Source organism: Adiantum capillus-veneris, chromosome 26, assembly GCF_014529385.1.
Source record: "Adiantum capillus-veneris isolate H3 chromosome 26, ASM1452938v2, whole genome shotgun sequence".
NCBI classification, from domain to species: Eukaryota; Viridiplantae; Streptophyta; class Polypodiopsida; order Polypodiales; family Pteridaceae; genus Adiantum; species Adiantum capillus-veneris.
Genome location: NC_140956.1, coordinates 73,743,859 through 73,764,400, shown reverse-complemented (window position 1 = coordinate 73,764,400; position 20,542 = coordinate 73,743,859). Strand labels below are relative to the sequence as shown.

The following is a 20,542-nucleotide window of genomic DNA, read 5'->3' as shown; positions in this document are numbered from 1 at the left end:
CCTCGCAAACTCAGGGATCTTGTTTGACATGTCCTGCACCCACTCATGTGTCATGTCCATGGTCCCATTGTTAAAGAGGGTCTTTTGACTGCTAGCATCTAGGAAGGTATAGTATTCAATTGTATCGTTGATCACTGCAATCCTGCTTATATATCTTGACCTGGTCAAGTTTTAGAGATGCATCTCACACATGACAGGAAGTAGTGGAATTTTAAATTCTAAGAAATTCGCACAAGTGTATTCAACTCGAACATGAGGTTTTGCTGTGGCTGATTCTACACAAAGCCATTTGGTCAGAGAACATTCCTCACCTGTTTTTGAATTGCCCTTCTAACCTCCCAATTCTTAAACCCTTGTTCAACACTTCAGGTTTTACCCCTAGTTGGAAACAATTACTTATTGGGGACTCGCTGAGGTTACTAACTGAGTTTTGGGCTAGAAGTAGGGCTGAGTTCCTTTGGATTATATGGTCATTTAGAAACTCCTCCTTATTTGTAAGTGCTTACTAGACACCTAGTCTGAGAGTGGATTTTCGTTTGGAAAGATTAGATCAAGAATTAAGTGGAGGTGTTGGAAAACTCTTCATGTTTACAAGGCTCTCTTTTTTGAGAATTATTGACAACTTTGAAATTGCAACACACATACCCAACCCCCGTACGTGGAGGCAGCCCGACTCTTAAGGTGACTCTTGCTGGCGGTCATTTTGGAGATATGATGTGTGAGTTTTGTCTACCCCGATAGGAGGAGGATGTTAATTCTGTTAGCCTATCATTTTTTGCGTGAGAGTTTGGTCGAAAAGCCCGAAAAAAAAAGCCAAGTGAACTCTCATTCTGTTATCGGACACAGGCTTACTCCTGATCTTCATCTTACGCAGACGACGAGAGAGACCTAATAGAGAAGCGAGGAGTTAACCGGTTGGATCTTACAGACAAGAGGAAAAAGCAGGCCAGGAGGAGGAAGCAAACGCGATCTAGCCATGGAGAACTTGATAGGCTTGGTAAATCGCATTCAAAGGGCCTGCACTGCATTGGGCGATCATGGAGGTGATAACGCCTTGCCTACCCTCTGGGAAGCTCTCCCGTCTGTTGCTGTCGTGGGTGGTCAGGTGTTTGCTCCGTCAGAACCTTTTACGCTTTCTTTCTGGCTTCCCTTCTACTCTCTTTGACCTTCGTTATTTTGCAGAGCTCTGGCAAGTCTTCTGTATTGGAGAGCATTGTCGGCAGGGACTTTTTGCCCAGAGGATCAGGTGAATCTGTAGTCCGAATGCTTGTCCTGACGAGTTCTCTGAATGCACTTGCTGATTGGCTTACTAAACTGGCACATCGTATGAGTGCATCTACACATGCGGATGCATACTGTGTGGTGCATTTTGCAAAGATTTTTTGCTTCTTCTCACAAACTTAGAAGTTCCTCATTCCAGGCATCGTGACGAGAAGGCCCCTTGTGTTGCAACTGCACAAACTCGATGAGGGATCAGAGTATGCAGAATTTATGCACCTTCCCAAGCGGCGATTTACAGATTTTGGTAGGTACTTATCCCTTCTTTTGCTTGTGTGTCATCTTTCAGTTCATATGGATATCCCACATCTTAGCCCAGAGGTTCATTGAGGATTTTTCGAGTAGGTAAGACAGAGCAGTTGTGGAGAAGGTCGGATTGATGAGAGATGGATCTTGTAGGGATCAAAGTTTAGAAAAATTAATTACCTAACTATGAGGAAAATCCTTGTGATTTAGGCGAGATGCAGTTGTCTGTTCAAAATAAGACAGAGTTTTAGCTTGTCCTCGTGGGGTTTCTGGTACTTTTGCTAGGAATATATGCATATTCTAGCTTGGATCAAGTGTCCTTTGGACTGCGTTTCAGGTTGCCCTCATGGGACCTTGGCACTTTTGTTAGGGATATGAGCATATTCCTAACAAGAAAAAGGCTTGAATCAAGTGTCTCATATATGTTTCATTCGATAAGAAATGTTGTTGTGGATTAGTTGCGCTATAAATAGCATTATATGTTGATCATATATTATAGGAAAGTTCCTTTGCTGCAAGGCAAGAGGGAGCACGATAGAAAGTTGGTTTTAGAGAAACTATGGATTTGGGTAAATGCTTTTTGGTAAATTGCCAACTTATTAGTATAAAAAATTTTCAGAATACAGATTGATTTGTTCTTTCTTCCCAATTGTTTGATCTTAAAATAACAGGATTCTTTTTTTACAATGAAAGCATTTAATTGCTCATAATATTAAATCAATCGTTCAAAGGACATCCATGAATGTGCTTTTTGGCTATGTCTCTGTAAGTTTCCAACACAACTCTTTACACAAGTCCAGTCATGTGATAGGGGTGTATTATAGAAAGAACAAGAACAAAAGTGCTCCCATGAAACTAAGGGAAGAATCAATTGGCAGGGAAGGTAGGAAGCTACCGTCAAAGTTAATGATGCTGAAGCATAGAGATAGAGAGAGAACGCAGCAGAGAGACAATTGCTTGAACCAACCAACCATGCAATGAATTAGATGATTATACAAGCATTGCTATGGACTTTATCTTTGATCTTCCAAGAACGCCAACAGGGAATGATGGTATATGGACCATTATCTGCAGGTTCAGCAAGCAGGCCCATTTTATCCATGTCAGGAAGAAGATAAAATTTGAACAGATGACACGCTTGTTCATGTACAATGTGTTTAAGTACCATGGTATGCCACAATCGATTGTCAGTGATCGTGATCCTCGCATGACCAGTTTATTCTGGAGAGGATTGTTTGAGAACATGGGCACTACGCTCAAGTTCTCGTCTTCGTACCGATGGACAGTTAGAAGAGGCTAATTCTATTGTCTTAGATCTGCTGAAATGCTACGTATGAGATAATAAGGGCAAGTGGAAATAGTATTTGCCTATGCTTGAATATGCGTATAATAATACTGTGCATTCGTCTACTGGTAAAGCACCTTTTGAGATTGTTGAAGGCGGCAAAAAGGTTCTCCCATTTTGCATACAAAGGACAAGATCTTGAGGTAGATCGATATGTTGTAAACATGGATGAAATGTATAAGAAAGTTGCGCTGCTGATCATCACCGTCGTGAATTGCTGTTATCACCTGGTGATTGGATTCTCTTAAGGTTCGAAAAGGCAAGGTTAAAGAAAATGAAGGGCAAGGAACGACTGTTTCCTAAGCTCAATATGCGTTACTATGGGCCTTTTCAAGTGCTTGTCAAGATCAGCAATGTGGCTTACAAGCTGAAATCGCCGGATGCGTGGAAGATTCGTGATGCGTTTTATGTGTCTTCTAAGACCCTTCGTGGGTGATGTGTGCCAGATGAGGATCAGCTCGAAGTTGACGAACTTGATGAGAATCGAGATCCTGGTATCTGACCAAGTTTTGGCACATAAGGACAGAAAAGTTAAAGGACAAGTTGCAAGACGCTATTTGGTGAAGTTCAAGAACTATCGGCCTATGGATGCAAAGTGGATGGAAGAGCATGAACTGTCAGAGTCACCAAATGTATTGCAGCTTTACCTTGAAGCCTTTGGGTTACAGTCTGCCTATGCCCCAACCCAACGTGTGCAAAGGAGGAGTAATGATAGAGCTAGCACATCAAATGTACATATGAATTCAGTGTAATAGATGGAAATGACAAAAGTATGAAGGTCTCATTAAGTCATTTGTATCTATGTGTTACAACCTTTCTCGCGGATACATGCGATGATAAAAGAGTGCTAACAACACAAGATCATCAGTGGCGTGTATTTATGGTATGCAATCGAGGATGTTTGCGATTTCAAGAGGGGGGTATGTCACGAGGACGTGGCAACTGTTAACTATGTCACGAGGACGTGGCAACTGCTAACCTAGTTGTTGGTTTCTTTCCAATGATTTTTGTTTTATTTTTTGAGACCCTCTTTTTGAAGTAGCAAACGGTCGGACATTGTATGGCCAATGTGAACGGTAGTTTCACCCGCAGACGGGAAGTGGTCGGCATTGGAATTCGTATAGTAAGAGGATGTCTAGGCTCAGTGCAAGATCATGTAGGTCCCCCCGTCGCACTTCGCAAGTTGGTGGATACTAGGAAGTGAACTCAATAAAGGCATAAAGTCAAGGTGGGATCACCAACAGAAAGTACCGACAGTTGGGCCACATTGCACTTTTGGATGTGGTCCCAATGAGGATAGATGGTCAGATGACCAGTGGGAGCCCAACGGAAGCATCTCCTAAAATTTACGGAACTGCTATTTTGGGCCGTGAAATGTGTTCGCGTCATTACCTCCAAAATGACAAGGGGAACATTTTACAACTTTGTCGCGAAGTCAATTGGGCAACCTGTCGGGAGATTTTTAGGTGGCAACCCTGAAACGGGAAAATGCGTGTAATTGTGCCAAGTGGCGCATTTTAGTGTACTTTCCTATCGCAAAGAAGAGGTAGCGCTGAAGTATAAGCTTGGAGGCCTCATTTTGAAGAACTGTCACAGGTTAAGAGGTATGGAGTGCTTCCTTTCCCTCTCCTGTACAGTGTGGTGCTAGGAGTGATGCCCTGCACATTACACCCGTACGTGCAGTTATGTGATGCCCCACAAGAGGGCTTTTCATTTGATTGATGTACAATTGTGTGGGTTCATGCGCAATTGGCGAGGCAAGAGCCTCTTGCACAGGTACTGGATTAGCTAGTGGCTAATCCCCTGCAGGTACAGGTGAGTTCGGAGAGGTTTCAGGTGAGAAATCTCGTCTGATTCAAAGTGCAAGTAGCCCTACAGGTGCGGGAGCTTGAGGACTTGCTACGGATGCGACCGGCACGCGAAACGGAGCCCAAAACAGTGAATTACAGCCTGCTGTGTATTTTTGCAGGTTTAGGGTTTCGGTCCTAAACGGTCCCTAATACCCCCAAGAGGTTCGGGGACGCGAGGGCACCGCTGTAGAGGTGATCTGGCGCACTTTTGGGGCAGAAAACAGAGAATTCAGCGTGCTGCAGATTCTCGCCAGGATTTGCAAAGTGTCTGTATGCGTCGGGAAAGTCATCTATTGCGTGGGGTACTGATTGTGAAGCGTCCTAGTACAGTTATGTTGCCGAAATCAGGCCAGAACAGGTGGATTTCAGCCCGGATTATGCGGGACAGCTCGTAGGAAATCACAGGTTTTATTCCCTCTGTTAAAGAATAAAGAAATACCGAAAGGGGCGCCAATTTTGGGGCCTACAGGTTGTCGGCGTCTGCTCGGGGCATTCTAGCTTCTGAGCCGTGTGTGTACTTAAGTGTTAATTCTCGTCACAGGTTTCCTTTGTACGTTCTCTTTGTGTGTATCTAAAGTAAAGAATTTCGGGTGAAAGTCAAAGCCTACCGCCCCACGGGCCGGTTTCACCATGTTTTTCCCAAAGCCGTTGAATATTGAGCGTTGCTTGCTCCACGTCCGTCTCGTCTTGATCGAACAAAGTTGTTCGGAGAGCTTCCGAATATTGTGGCACATTGTAACAATGTGAGACTTCGAAAATAATTAGTTTATTTACGAGAAAATAATTATCTAATTAGTTGTGTGCACATTAGAATAGAACCCTATTCTAGCAGTTTTATGGCTTCAGGTGAACCCAAATTTGGGCCAGAGCACCTTAGGGAGACCCTAACAAAAAACACCCTGAAGCCCTAGTGATTGGGAAATCGGGTCTTCAATAAAGGGGTAAGTAGTAGCCTCAGATTTCAGGCTCAAAAATTATGCGCGTTAGTGTGAGCACAAGAATGAGTGGGGTTCTTAGAATAGTAACCCTGAGGCCTGTCACAAAAATACGGAAGCGTAAACTAACTTTTAATTGTACTTCAAATACTCAAGAGAATTGGTTGGAGAGAGAGAGAGAGAGAGAGAGAGAGAGAGAGAGAGAGAGAGAGAGAGAGAGAGAGAGAGAGAGAGAGAGCTTAACACTTACATTGGGGACCAGAAGATGGGCTGGTTCCCCCCAATAAAGAGAATATCTTTATTACTAAGGGAGAATCTTTACAAGCACAGGAACAGGGCAAAAGCCCGTCCCCTATTGTTTCTTTTCTGCTTCTGACTGAGAGAGTGAGAGAACTACTCTTTGAATACTGGGAGGATTTTCCCTCTGCTGCGAGATTTTGGGAAGCTCTCGTAAACGAGAGTCTATCTTCTACAAAACTCCACGGAAGCTCTCATAAATGAGTCTGCCTTCCGCTAACTATGTCCCTTTATGCATAACCATTCCTGTAGTAAAAACAAGGGAGACACGCGCACACATGCTTGCTGTAATTTTTTGCACATAACCTGGAAATGTTACATGAGCACGTTCCAATGCCAAAATAGAGACCTTTTTTGCAATGAAATTGCACCAAACTTTGTGTACACGTGTAGGTAGAGAAGAACTAGATTCTATAAGTGCTTTGCTGAAATTCACCCTAATAGAGGTGATTAGGGGATGAAATAGAGAATTTGCAGTAGCTAGGCGTGAAAGAAAGAGAGTTTTCTCGCGATGAATCTTCCCTCACAACAGCCTATGATTAAGAAAAACCTTGTTCTAGGTGATGAGAGCTCCAAGACTCCACGTACACCACAAGGGCCGATTCTCTAGCGCTTATGGAGAGCTCCGACTCATTTTTGGAGAGGGGGGGGTAGGTACACTGCCAACCCATGAAGAGGGGGAGGAGGTGCTCCTAAATAGCCAGCAGGAAGAGGGGGACGCTATAGAATGAGGGAGGGTGAGAGTGAGTGAGAGTGAGAGTCACTTTGCATTGGTAAGTGTGCCAAGCGGCACACTTACTTCAAAACTAAAAAACCATTCAACTTTCACATTTTAAAAGTCCCTAAACTATTAATAAAATGTGCAAACTAACTCACAACTGCACACACAGATACTACTAGTGAAATGTTAGTTGCTCCCCAGCACAATGCCGTATCGACATTGCTCTGGCATTACCTGTTCGCACTTGTCTTGCCATTTGGTTCAGCACAAACCATTTAAAATATTTTAATTGACTTATCCTAAGGCCGTAAAAATAATTCAAGCCTTAGGGTTACTGTTCTAAGGACCCCATCTCATTTCTGTGCTCGCGTTGACGCGCGTAATTTTTTGAGCCTGATATCTGAGGCTACTATTTATCCCTTTATTGAAGACCCGATTTCCCAATTACTAGGGCTTCATGGTATTTTCTGTTAGGGTCTCCCTGAGGTGCTCTTGCCCAAATTTGGGCGCACCTGAGGGCCTAGAATTGCTAGGTCTATTTTGATGTGCACACAACTAATTAGATAATTATTTCTCGTAAATAAATAAATTATTTACAAAGTCTGACATTGTTACATCCCTTGTGGTTCTAAACAGTTGACCTCAAGTGTAGAGCGTCAACATAACTGTGCAAGATGTCTGGGCATTCCTTGAGATCGGACTCAGTCATCCACTTTGCATCTAAAGGGGTGTAATTCTTGAACTTGACTAAATACTTTCGATGTAGGCTCTCGAACTTTAGTTGTCTCTCAGAGTGGTGTATTATTTGTTCAGGTAGAAGGATTTCCTCAGTCTCTTCGTGGAGGATCTTCTTGTACAGGCGGCTCTGGAGCAGGTCCAACATATGGTTGGAGGAGACTTACATGAAAAGCATTATGGATGCGCCAATGAGAAGGCAAATCCAATCTAAAAGTCACTTCATTGACTTTATTTGTAATCTTGAAAGGGCCGTAAAATCTATGGGAAAGTTGAACAATTTTCCCTTTTTCGATCCGCTTTTTCAATCTAGCTTTCTCAATTTTTGTGCTAGTTTTTTCGATTTAATGCTTCTTTTGGTGCTAGGCTTCATTATAGCTGAGTCTGCCCTTGATCTCCGGAGTCATGACAGAAACTCAGTACGCTGAACTTTGTGTTGATGTATGCTCATGTGTGTGTGTGTGTGTGGTGTGTGTTGTGTTTGGGAGCATATATTAGTACCTAGTTCTACACCCACTATTGGGCACTGATGACGTTAGTGGGGATGTCGTGGTATTTAGTCAATACTATGCATGATGGAGCTGATGGTTATATTGTCTTGTGGGTGACTACCATGGGTCTATACCTTGCACTTTCCTTTAAGGGTGAGTCTGGGCTTATCCTGGATTCATCTAGGTATATATAGCTTTCTCAAATTTAAGGACATATTGTCCTTTTTCAAGAGTGAGATTCCTTCTGTGCCTGTCTGCTTTTCTTTTCTGTTGCGCTCTTGAGTACGAAGAATCGCTTGCTTTACTTGTTGGTAGGCAATATCAATATTACGCACAAATTCATCTGCGGCAAAGATGTTTTCTTTGGTGTCTATAATAGGAAGTAAGAGTGGCTTCCCATAAATAATGTCGAAGGGAGCTTTACCAGTTGAGGAATATATGGTATTATTATACGTAAACTCAACTAACGGTAAGTACTGTTCCCATTCGGATTGTCTTTCCGAAACATAGCACTTGAGGAGGTCTAAGACAATGGCATTAGCGATTTCGCTTGACCATCTGTTTGAGGATGATAAGCTAATGAAAAATCAAGCTTAGTTCCCAAGTTCTTGAACAATGTTTGCCAAAATAGACTAGTCATGCTAGGATCTCTATCACTGACAATAGTCCTTGGCAAGCCATGGTGTTTAAAAGTATCAGCTAGGAATATTCTAGCCATGTGATCAGCTTTGATCGTCTTCTTAACCGGAAGGAAACGTACTTGCTTACTGAATCTATCTACTATAGTCCAGATTGCATCATTTCCATTCTTGCATTGGGGAAGATCTGTAATAAAATCCATGGCATTACTTTCCCATGGCGGGTTAGGCACAAGGAGTGGTTGAAGCTTGCCATAAACTTTATGTCGGTCATATTTCACTTTTTGACAGACGAAACACTCGCGTACATATTTTTCAATGTCCACCCGGAGTGTTGGCCAAAAGAAATATCTTTCGAGGGCACTAGTGGTAGTAGCAATTCCCCGATGCTCGGCATAAGGAGAATTATGTGCTTCATCCATCACCTTCTGCCGTAAGGGCTGAGCTATGCATATTGCTTGTTGACGATATAGCGTATTATCCCTAATGGAATAAGGTGGCCTTGAGTGACCAGCTTGAAGATTTGCCCAAATTGTAGTGAAGTCTGGATCGTGAGGATACATCTCACTGAGGGATTCTAGTTCCTCATGATAAATTGTTGTCATTGCATTGATCTTTGGAGGCCTTGAGAGAGCATCTGCAACCGCATTCTTTGTTCCAGAAGTGTGTAAAATCTGAAAATGGAACATTGAAAGAAAGTTGGCCCATCTCATCTGCTTTTGTGATAACTTTCTCTGTGTGAGAAAGTAGCGAAGACTCTAATGATCTGTTCTGATTATAAAATTAGCTCCTAATAGATAATTTACCAAATGAAAAGAGCATGAATTACTGCCATTAGCTCTTTCTCATAAATGGAAGCATGCAACTCTGCGTCTTTCAGGCGTCGACTTTCGTAGGCTATGGCATGACCCTCTTGGTTCAAAATTGCTCCTACACAATCTCCAGATGCATCGCAGTACACCTCGAAAGGTTTGCGAAGATCAGGGACGGTGAGAACAAGTCCGTGACTGAGTAGATACTTAAGCTTTTCAAAAGCTTGTTGTTGTCCCGGTCCCCAATAGAAGGGAGTCCGCTTCTTTGTCAGATCATGGAGAGGACCTGCTATGGTGACAAAGGCTCGAATAAAACGCTGATAATAGGAACAAAGGCCAAGAAAACTTCGTACATCATGTACTGTAGTTTGCATAGGCCATTCGACAACTGCTTGAATCTTATCAGGGTCCATTCTCACCTGATTGTGAGATACTATATGGCCCAAGTAGTGAATTTCTTTTAGAAAGAACTCACTTTTCTTAGCATTCACTAATAATTTGTGCTTGTGTAATTCTTCAAACACTAATATGAGATGCTTATAGTGTTCTTCTTCCGTCTCTGAGAAGATTAAGACGTCATTGAAGAAAACTCCCGTAAATCTTCTATATGAGTGAAAGATTCTATCCGTCATTCTGTTGAATGTGGCTGGTGCATTAGTGAGTCCAAAAGGCGTCACTAAGAATTCATACAACCCGAAGGTTGTTCTAATGAAGTCTTATGCACATCCCGAGGAGCTATGTGGATTTGATGGTATCCGGTCTTCAAGTCTATACGACTAAAGACACTTGCTCCTTGTAACTTATCAAGAATGTCATCAATCCGAGGGATTGGGAATCGATCTTTGATTATGATCTTATTTAAAAATCTGTAGTCTATGCACATGCGGAATGTGCCATCGTTTTTCTGTACTAGCAAGACAGGTGAACAATATGGAGAAGTACTTGGCCTTATTAGACCCTTCTCCAAAAGTTTGTTAACCTGCTTGAGGATTTCCTCTTGCTGCACTAAACTAACGCGATAAGGGGGCTGATTTGAAGGAGAACTTCCTGGGATCAAATCAGCCCCCCCTTATCGCATTAGTTTAATGTAGCAAGAGGAAATCCTCAAGCAGGTTAATGAACTTTTTGAGAACGGTCTAATGAGGATTTCACGTGACACATCAAGCCCTATGTGTCCGTGGACAAGCTACAACATGATCAGGGTTCAGTCAGTCCAGTCAGCCTAGATTAGGCTGGCACTTTTGTGAGTCTATTCGTAGACCGTGCATGTCCAGTCACTTAGCATAGATGCATATCCTCTGGTTGCACACAGCATGATCATCAGTATTCCCTTCAGAATCCATCAGATTTAGTCAGGGGAATTTTCCAGTGCATTTAGCCTATTTTTTTTTATTTTTGGTATTTTTCACTTGTTATTTTTAAGTTACTTTCCAACAAAAGTAGGTAGGGCAATTTTGCTAAGTTAATATATAAGCAAACCCAAGTTAGCACTTTCTGGCAGAAGAGGTAGCAGGAGCACATGCTCAACAGGCACCTTCTCAACAGAACCCCAGCAATACCATTGGCGTTTTTGGTTCCCCCACCTTCGCCACACATCAGCCCAGTGTTTTCAGTTTGCATCATCACCAGCATACCTAGCATTGCAGATTTCTCTCATCGCCAACACCTCCAATTGCTAGCGTTTCCAATTTCAGCCCATCAGCGTTTTGGATTCCATCAACGATTCTAGACAGCCTAGCGTTTTTGCTAAGGATACAGAGTAGCCTCAACGATTTGGTTTCCAGCCATTCCGAAGCGGTTGCAACAACGTTTTTCAGCAGTCTCCATAGCAGACAATTCAGCCCTAGTTGAATGCAGAAGAACCCCCATTTTCAGCCATATAAACGCAGCCAAAACAGTCATTTTCAGCCACCGAAACAGTCCCGAAATTCAGCAAATAGAAGACCACAGATTTCAGCCCTAAAGTCGTCATCATCATCACCGTCGTCATCATCACCGTCGTCGTCACCGACATAGTCCCAGGATGCATCAGTCCATTGCATCGTCATTGTACCACTTTGTGCAATCAATAGTAGACCACTCTCGCCAACGAGAGTGGGGCCTTGGGAGGAGGGTTTTACAACGTCTCTGGTGCCCAATCAATACGGTACAACGTACAGTACGTACCGAACACGTACCTTACAACCTTGGTTGTCCCTCACTTTGAAAAGGAGGGGATGTTACGTGACACATCCAGCCCTATGTGTCCGTGGACAAGCTACAGCATGATCAGAGTTCACTCAATCCAATTAGTATAGATTAGAAGTGATCTGGCACTTTTGTGAGTCTATTCGTAGACCGTGCATGCCCAGTCACTTAGCATAGATGCATATCCTTTGGTTGCACACAGCATGATCATCCGTATTCCCTTCAGAATCCATCAGATTCAGTCATGGAAATTTTCTAGTGCATTTAGCCTATTTTTTCTAATTTTGGTATTTTTCACTTATTATTTTTAAGTAACTTTCCAACAAAAGTAGGTAGGGCAATTTTGCTAAGTTAATATATAAGCAAACCCAAGTTAGCACTTTCTAGCAGAAGAGGCAGTAGGAGCACATGCTCAACAGACACCTTCTCAGCAGAACCCCAGCAGTACCATTGGCGTTTTTGGTTCCCCCCACCTTCGCCACACATCAGCCCATCGTTTTCAGTTTTCATCATCGCAAGCATACCTAGCTTTGCAGATTTCTCTCATCGCCAACACCTCCAATTGCTAGCGTTTCCAATTTCAGCCCATCAGCGTTTTTGGATTCCATCAGCGATTCCAGACAGCCTTGCGTTTTTGCTAAGGATACAGAGCAGCCTCAGCGATTTGGTTTCCAGCCATTCCGAAGCGGTTGCAGCAGCGTTTTTCAGCAGTCTCCATAGCAGACAATTCAGCCCTAGTTGGATGCAGAAGAACCCCCATTTTCAGCCATAAAAACGCAGCCAAAACAGTCATTTTCAGCCACCAAAACAGTCCCGAAATTCAGCAGATAGAAGACCACCGATTTCAGCCCTAAAGTCGTCGTCGTCACCAGTGTTGTCATCATCACCGTCGTCATCACCGACATAGTCCCAAGTTGCATCAGTCCATTGCATTGTCATTGTACCACTTTGTGCAATCAATAGTAGACCACTCTCGCCGACGAGAGTGGGGCCTTCGGAGGAGGGTTTTACAACGTCTCCTGTGTCGTATCTCTCTTCTCTCTCTACCTCTCAGTCTCATACACTTGCACGCACAGTGTCCATTCACTTTGTTGTGATCATAGCACTATCCATTAAGAACGGAAGGCTCTCCCTTCCATAAGAACTAAAATGAACCTTGAGCACAGTTCGGAGCACTCATCTTGAGCAAAGCGCAAACAATCATTCCGCTGCACCTAACATTGGTATCAGAGCTTTGGCAATGTTCTGTATCACTCAAGGAAAGAACCACAAGAACCACAAGAATTTTTTTTGCTTATTGAGGTCGCACAAACCCAAGTTCGCTTGGGCGTGTCGATTCCTAATCGTGTTTTGTTGAAGAGTGACAGGAATCCCAAGAAAGAAGGGCTTGTCCAGCCTCCCGTTGTGTCTCTTTTCACTCACGACGCGAGGTGGGAAAAAGCAACCTTGGTGTGAGCGCAAGGCCGCCAAGGGGTGCGTCCGCGGAAAAGAGTAGAACTCGGGTGAAGAGAAGATCCTTCTCAAACGCGATTTGCAAGCGAAAGAAAACCTCAAGAACCTCAAGATTCTCAAGAACCCAAGAACCCAAGACCCTCAAGAACCCAAGTTCCTCGTGAACTTAAGAACCAAAGATCATAGTGTGGTCGTCACCCGAAGCGGAATGGATACTTCGCATACAGGTGATGAGCATGAGAGAGGCGGCGAAGATTTTTCCTTACCAGGAGACTTTTTCGACCCTCCCCCTTCGCCATCTACGCCACGAGTTGTACTAACTCCTATGGAGATATGGTCAAGTCGATGTTGGACATGATGGCACAACAACAAGAAACGAATCGAGTTGCGTTGGCACAACTCGCAAGCAAAGCAGAACAACAAGAAGCTAAGGACCGTGAGCGCGACGAAAGAATTGCAAGACTTGCCGCAGAACAAGCAGCTAAGGACCGCGAGCGAGACGAAAGAAACGCAAGATTTGCCGCACAACAAGAAGACAATTGCCTTGCTTTAGAACGCGAACGCAACGCACGAAAAGAAAGAAAAGAACTAAGAAAGGAGGAAGCGGCAGCACGAAGCGCGGCCTTGGAGGTCGAGCGAGAGGCTCAAAGAGAACTACGAACTCAAGAATTGGTTCGACAGGTACTTGCCTCGAAGACCGAACCACCCAAAGATCGTGGGAGTTCATCAAGTGGCGCAAGCCACGATGCGGATTCCAACCATCCAGTCACAGAGAAGTTGACCTTCAGTAAGTATGATGGTAAGATGGATGCTACGGTTATTCATTCTTGGTTGCATCAATTTAATGCTTATTTTGCGACAACTAAGAAGACAGGAAATAACAAAGTTTTGACGGCAGCCATGTACCTTGCCGGTGATGTCATCAATTGGTACCACGCATGGCAAGAGGCACAGCTAGCCGTACACCTAGAGGAAGCCGACGGATTCACGCCCCTTTCCTTCAATTGGGCTGATTTCCAAGACAAGCTCAAGGCGCGGTTTATGCCACCTTAGTACCTCGCACGATTGAAGGACGATTGGCGCTCTCTTAAGCAAAATGGTATGCCGGTTATGTCTTTTTTTAATCGTGTTTTTCAGGTAGGCACTCAATTACGAAAATTAGATGATGAGCGCAAAGAGGCTTTTCTCTTTGGATTGGACGAGTATATCAAGTACGATGTCGAGATTCTCGATCCAATCGATCTCAACAAGGCAGTAGTGATTGCTCTCGCATAGGAGATGAAGCACAACAAGGGAAAGCCCAAGGAGAACAAGACTTCCACAAGTACCTCGCAGACTTCTCAGAACCCTCAGAACGGTAAGAATGATAACTCTTCTAACCAATCTTCCAACAGTCTCTCAGCAAAGAATTCTTCCAATGAATCTAAGGGTAAGGCTAACACTATTGCTAAACCTAAGATTCCTTGTGCTATCAAAAGATAGCACAAGGAATTGTAGGAGGATACATCACATCGGAAGAGCAAAGCACTTATTCTAAGGAAGGTCGTTGTTTTCATTGTCACATTAAGGGTCACATAAAAAGAACATGTCCTAAGCCTGAATCGAATGAATCTAAAGAATCCACAACACCCACTTCTTCTGTCAATGCAATGAATGATAACACGAGTGTGTCCCAAGTTTCTCAGGACCCTCCCATTGATGATTCTCTCATTAAATGTTATGGTCGTACGTCGGGGCACCGTTTTGTCATATTGTTTGACCTAGGTAGTATGCATGATGTGATCAGTTCCTCTCTTGTTGAGAGAGGCCGCCTCGAAGTTAGTCCGAGATCTCCTATCGAGGTCTCTGGCTTTCGTCCCGGTATGGACGCTCTCATCACGAAGGAGTGCTTTGATGTGTTGTTTGCAATTCAACAAACTGCCTTCACTAGCAGATTTGTTGTTTCTCCTCTCTCAGGATGTGATATGATTTTGGGCATTCGATGGTTTCGTGATACTAACGCTCTCATTGATTTTGAGGCTAACACTTTAACTCTCAATGCCAAAAGTGATTCTCCTATTGTCATTCATGGAGAGGACATTGCTCATTCTCCATCCCTCATTGCTAATATGCAGGACAAGATTGAAAGGATTCAGAAGGAGGAGACTCTCTCAGTCTCTTTTTCTCCAAAGCATGACACACAGGATTTGAATGATAATGATTTGCATGATGATTTGGATGACAAAGACAAGCATGATGATTTGCATGATCAAGATGTGATTTCTCACAAGCATGATGAGTTGCATGAAGAAGATGTGATTGTTCACCAAGATGAGGTGTTAGTGGATGCTTTTTCTAGCGAAGCTAACCTCGTTGCAGATTCGATCAATCACGAAGGATCGATCTTGGCTCTCGAGCCTAGGTTCAAAGAACCTTCACAGGAAGTATTATGTGTTCCCATGATTGATACGCACGCATTGTTCGAGTGTTTCATTCGTGATCGTTTCTTGTATTTTAGTCAGCATCGTTATGTGATCCCTTTTCCTAGGCATGACATATTGTATGTTGAGCACGTTTCTCTCATGGATGAGCACGAATGTATGCGGCTTTCTCATGAAAAGCTGAAAAGTATGTATGTAAGGAAGTCACATTCCATGTCTCTTCCTTGGCATGACACATTTGTAGAACGAGCACATGAAAGTATGAGCACCAAGCATGGGCATTCCCATTGTGATTTGCCACAGTTGATTGCTCTAGATCATAAGCGAAAGATTCAATCTCATTGTTTGCATGTGTTTGATGGACGGGTTGTCACTCCGTCTATATGTTCATCTACATTGCATGCACAGTCTTTGAGGAAGACAAGATTTTTTGCCTTTACTTTACATGGAATGGGTATGTTCATGGTTTTGTGTTGGAAATGGTTTCAGGAATTTTCAGCCATGGAGATTCTTGAAGACGAAAGAAGCAGGTCTCTAGACAAAGTTGAAGCATTGAAGGAGCCACAGAAGACTTTGAGTCGCTTTCGGCGCGGCCCAAAGAAGCAAGCGTTGCTGACCTTCATGAAGTTCAAGTACCGCACGACCCACACAACAGAGTGGGGCGGCGAAGAGTCCCTTCCAGGATTTCGGATGCTATTGGTGATCTCCCCCAACGCCATACAGTTCGGTACCAGTGAAACCTGCCTGTTCAATCCAAAAAGGGCGGTAGATATAACCGGCCTATACAACGTAGAGGGCGGTACTATTTCAATTACCTGATATCTTTACACAGAGCACTGAGAAGGGAAGAGAACACAGTTGCGTCCAGCGACTAGAATGTCACTGCGCACACGAGACCGACACCTTGTAGGCCCCAAAGACTGGCGCCCCTTTCGGTATTTCTTTATTCAAATTAAGGTAGACGATCCGACCACTTAGCACAAGCTTTCACAAAGCTGTCCAAACCTGGCGAGGGCTGAAAACGCCGGATTTCGACCGGATTTCGACAGCATAACGGCGCAAAAACCCCTGTAGGTCAAAAACACCTGTCTAGGACGGATTCCCTCGATATCTAGAAGCTTTCTGGTGAGCTGTCACCGAAATTCAGCGGGCTGTAATTCTCTGTTTTTTACTGCCGGGAGCCCAAAAGCCTGTACACGCATCCCAAGGCTCTCACGAGGCTCCCCCGATGTTCCCTTGCAGTTTAGGTGTGAAACCCTAAACCTGCAGAAAAACACAGCAGGCTGTAATTCCCTGTTTCGGATCGTTTTTAGCGGAGCGAACACGCCTACGCGTGTCCCAAGGGCTCCCCCGATGTTCCCTTGCAGTTTAGGTGCGAAACCCTAAACCTGCAGAAAAACACAGCAGGCTGTAATTCCCTGTTTCGGATCGTTTTTAGCGGAGCGAACACGCCTACGCGTGTCCCAAGGGCTCCCGCACGCAATGGGACAGTTCCCTTGTGAATTGGACGAGTTTTCACGCGAGAAAACTCTCCAAACTCGCAATCTTTCGTGATGGAACGGTGCGTACCTGTGGGGGATTAGCAATTAGCTAATCCGGTTCCTGTTCAGAAGGCTCTTGCCTTGGCAAACACGCATAAACCCCCAGAACTGTACATAGGTCAAATGAGAAGCCCACTAGTGGGGCATAACATACTGTACGTAGGGGAGAAAGAGAGCAGTATGTAGCGTGCGGGGCATCACTCCCGTCACCATACTGTGCATAGAGGGCAAGGTAAGCATTCCATAGCTTCTGTACCTGCTACAATCCACTTGAGGCTGAAAATGGTGCCCCCTTTGTTGATATGCAGCTCGTTTTTGCCTCCCAGAGTGGCAGAATCGCTCACAGGCTGACACATCGCCCAATTTCCGAGTGTGGGCTTTCCCTGCTAAAAATATCTCAACTGGTGCGTCAGTTGACTTGGCAGCAGAGCAATAAAATGTTCCCCTTGCATTCTAGAGCTAATGACGCGAACACATTTTCCGGTCAAAAATAGCAGTTCCCTAAATTTTAGGAGATGCTTCCATGGCGTCCCTATCGGTCTCCTGACCATCATTGAAGACTACCATTTGACCAACATCTACAATGTGGGTTAATTTGCTGGCCCCTTTCAACTTATAAAGTTGGAGTGACTTGACGAGTGGCCCAAATTCCAGTTTGGCGCACACGAGCTTCCATACTCATCAGAATTCAGTGCTAACTGGCCCGGGCAGTCCCTGTTTGACCGACCTAGATCCCCGATGTGAGAAACCCATTTGGTTGCAGCCGTTTCACACTGGCCATGCAATGTCCACTTGCACCTTTTCAAGGGTTTCGGGAAAAACAAGTAAAAATAAAATAAATAAAAATATCTAGTACTTATTTACGAAAGGCAACAGGAAAAATACACCTCCTGGTGACACACCCCACCCTTGAAATACTGCAAGCGACCTCGCTTGCATGCCAATAAGACATGCAGATATCTCATGATATCACATATATTCTATGATGGGAATCCAAGATATACATGCTTCCGGAAATGTAGTGTTGGACGATTAAACAATCCCACCAACCTGGCTACGACACATATATCAAGCATAGAAGTCTTCTAGTGTACTCTTGAGCACAAACTTCTCTAGCTAAATTCTGTATGGAAAGAGTAGATACAATTGCTTAACTACTCTCTTGAGCATCATGAACCATGCTCTTGCCTTGCTCCAAAAAGGCTGCATCAAGTCACTGTGGGTTCCATTTGAAAGGCTTCAAGATACAATTGCAATAGCTGAGGTGAATCAAGCAATTCAGACTCTTCCATCCATTTGGCATCTAATGATGGATAGTTCTTGAACTTCACCAAATAGCGTCTTGCAACTTTTCCTCTAACCTTTCTTTCTTTATGTGCCAATATCTGTTCAGGAACAAGGATTTCATCCAATTCTTCCACTTCGGGTTGTTCCTCATCAAGCATATTCTCTGGCACATCACCAACAAAGGGCCTTAGAAGGCTGACATGAAAAGCATTATGTATTTTCAAGCCTTCTGGTAGCTTTAACTTGTAAGCTACATTGCTGATCTTTTCTGAAATGTGAAAAGGACCATAATATCGCATACTGAGCTTAGGAAACAAGCGTTCCTTGCCTTTCCTTTTCCTTAACCTGGCCTTTTCAAAGCGCAAAAGTACCCAATCACCAAGTGAAAATACAAGTTCACGACGGTGACGATCAGCAGCTTTCTTTTGCTGAGCCCGAGTCTTCTCAAGAGCAATCTTTATCTTCCTGTATGTTTCATCCATATCTTGCACATACTTGTCTGCCTCAAATATCTTGTCCTTAGTCTGCAAAATGGGTGGGACTTTCTTTCCTCCTTCCACTATCTCAAATGGTGCCTTACCTGTTGATGTATGCACAATGTTATTGTAAGCATATTCAACCAATGGGAGATGGTGTTCCCAAGTTGCCTTGTGCTCTGAGACATAACATTTGAGTAGGTCCAAGACAGTAGAATTTGCCTCTTCTGACTGTCCATCAGTTTGCGGATGAAACGAAGAAGAGAACTTGAGCGTAGTGCCCATGTTCTCAAACAATGCCTTCCAGAAAAGACTCGTCATACGTGGATCCTTGTCACTGACAATTGACTGAGGCATCCCATGATATTTAAAGATATTGCTCATGAATATCTTGACCATGTGTTTTCTTGACCATGTGTTCTGGCTTTATCTTCTTCCTAACAGGAATGAAATGGGCCTGCTTACTGAACCTACAAATGATAGTCCAAATCCCATCATTTCCTGTTTGCGTCCTTGGAAGATCAAAGATAAAGTCCATTGCTATACTTTCCCATGGCCTATCAGGGATCGGCAATGGCTGCAACAATCCCGGTTGCTTTTGTCTGTCAAATTTGACTTTTTGGCATACTAAGCATGATCTTACAAATGTGTCAACATCTTGACCCAAAGCTGGCCAATAGAAGAATGCCTCAACCCTTTTCACTGTCGCATCAATTCCACGATGCCCAGCATAAGGTGGAGCATGACTTTCCATCAAAATCTTTGGCCGTAACTGTTTAGTAACGCATAACTTTCCATGCATCATGAGAAAGTCATTCTTAAGCATATAGTGCTCATGATGTTGCCCATCAACAAGCTGGTCATAGATCCTTGCAAAATCTGAATCTTCAGCATATTGTGTCTTCATTTCGTCTAGTTCACAATGGTACGGAATTGACACTGCTGAAATTTGGGGCTTTCGTGACAACGCATCAGCCACCTCGTTCTTTTTCCCTTTCACATGCACAATCTGAAAATGGAACATTGACAAGATGTTTGCCCATCGCATGTGCTTCTCAGACAACTTCGTCTGTGTAAGAAAATATCGCAAGGTTTGATGATCTGTTTGGACAACAAAATCAGCCCCTAGCAAATAGTGTTTCCAACTAGTGAGAGCATGAATTACTACCAGCAATTCTTTCTCATAGACTTGCAAGTTCCTTTCAGTCTTCAAAAGAATTCTGCTCTCATATGCGACTACTCGGCCATTCTGCATTAAAACTGCACCAAGACTATGGCCACACGCATCACATTGAACCACAAAAGGTTTAGAAAGATCTGGCAAAATAATTACCGGATCTGAAGTCAGCTTCTCTTTCAAGTGTTTGAACGCTAAAATTTCCTTGGCTGTCCACTTGAAAGTAACTCCTTTTCCTTGCAGTGCATGGAGTGGAGAAGCAATCTCAGCAAAATTTCGGATGAACCTCTTGTAATAGGAACATAAGCCTAGAAAGCTTCGAATGTCATGTACGGACTTCAAGTCTGGCCATGACCTAATTGCTTCCACTTTAGTGGGATCCATGCGTACCCCATCCTTTGAAACAATGTGCCCAAGGAAGTGAATCTCTTACAAAAAGAATTCACTCTTCTTCGCATTAATGAGTAGCCTGTTCTTACGTAACTCATTGAAAACTGCAGTCAAGTGATCCCTATGCTCCTCTTCAGACTTTGAGTAGACAATCATGTCATCAAAGAAGGTACCCACGAAGTTTCTATGTGGTCTAAAAATTCTGTCCATCATTCTATTAAATGTGGCAGGAGCATTTGTGAGACCAAATGGCATGACAAGAAA

The 20,542-nt window shown here is 43.7% G+C and overlaps 1 protein-coding gene across 1 annotated transcript in view; it reads left to right on the top strand.

Moving 5' to 3' along the window:
* The first annotated feature begins 767 nt into the window (after positions 1-767).
* LOC147423656 (phragmoplastin DRP1E-like) overlaps positions 768-20,542 on the top strand; it is a 63,101-nt gene continuing 43,326 nt past the window's right edge. The window contains exons 1-3 of the mRNA XM_086501759.1: positions 768-1,105; positions 1,183-1,246; positions 1,421-1,525. Coding sequence (XP_086357885.1) covers positions 977-1,105; positions 1,183-1,246; positions 1,421-1,525 — 298 coding nt within the window. The 5' untranslated portion in view covers positions 768-976. The remainder of the gene's footprint in view (positions 1,106-1,182; positions 1,247-1,420; positions 1,526-20,542) is intronic.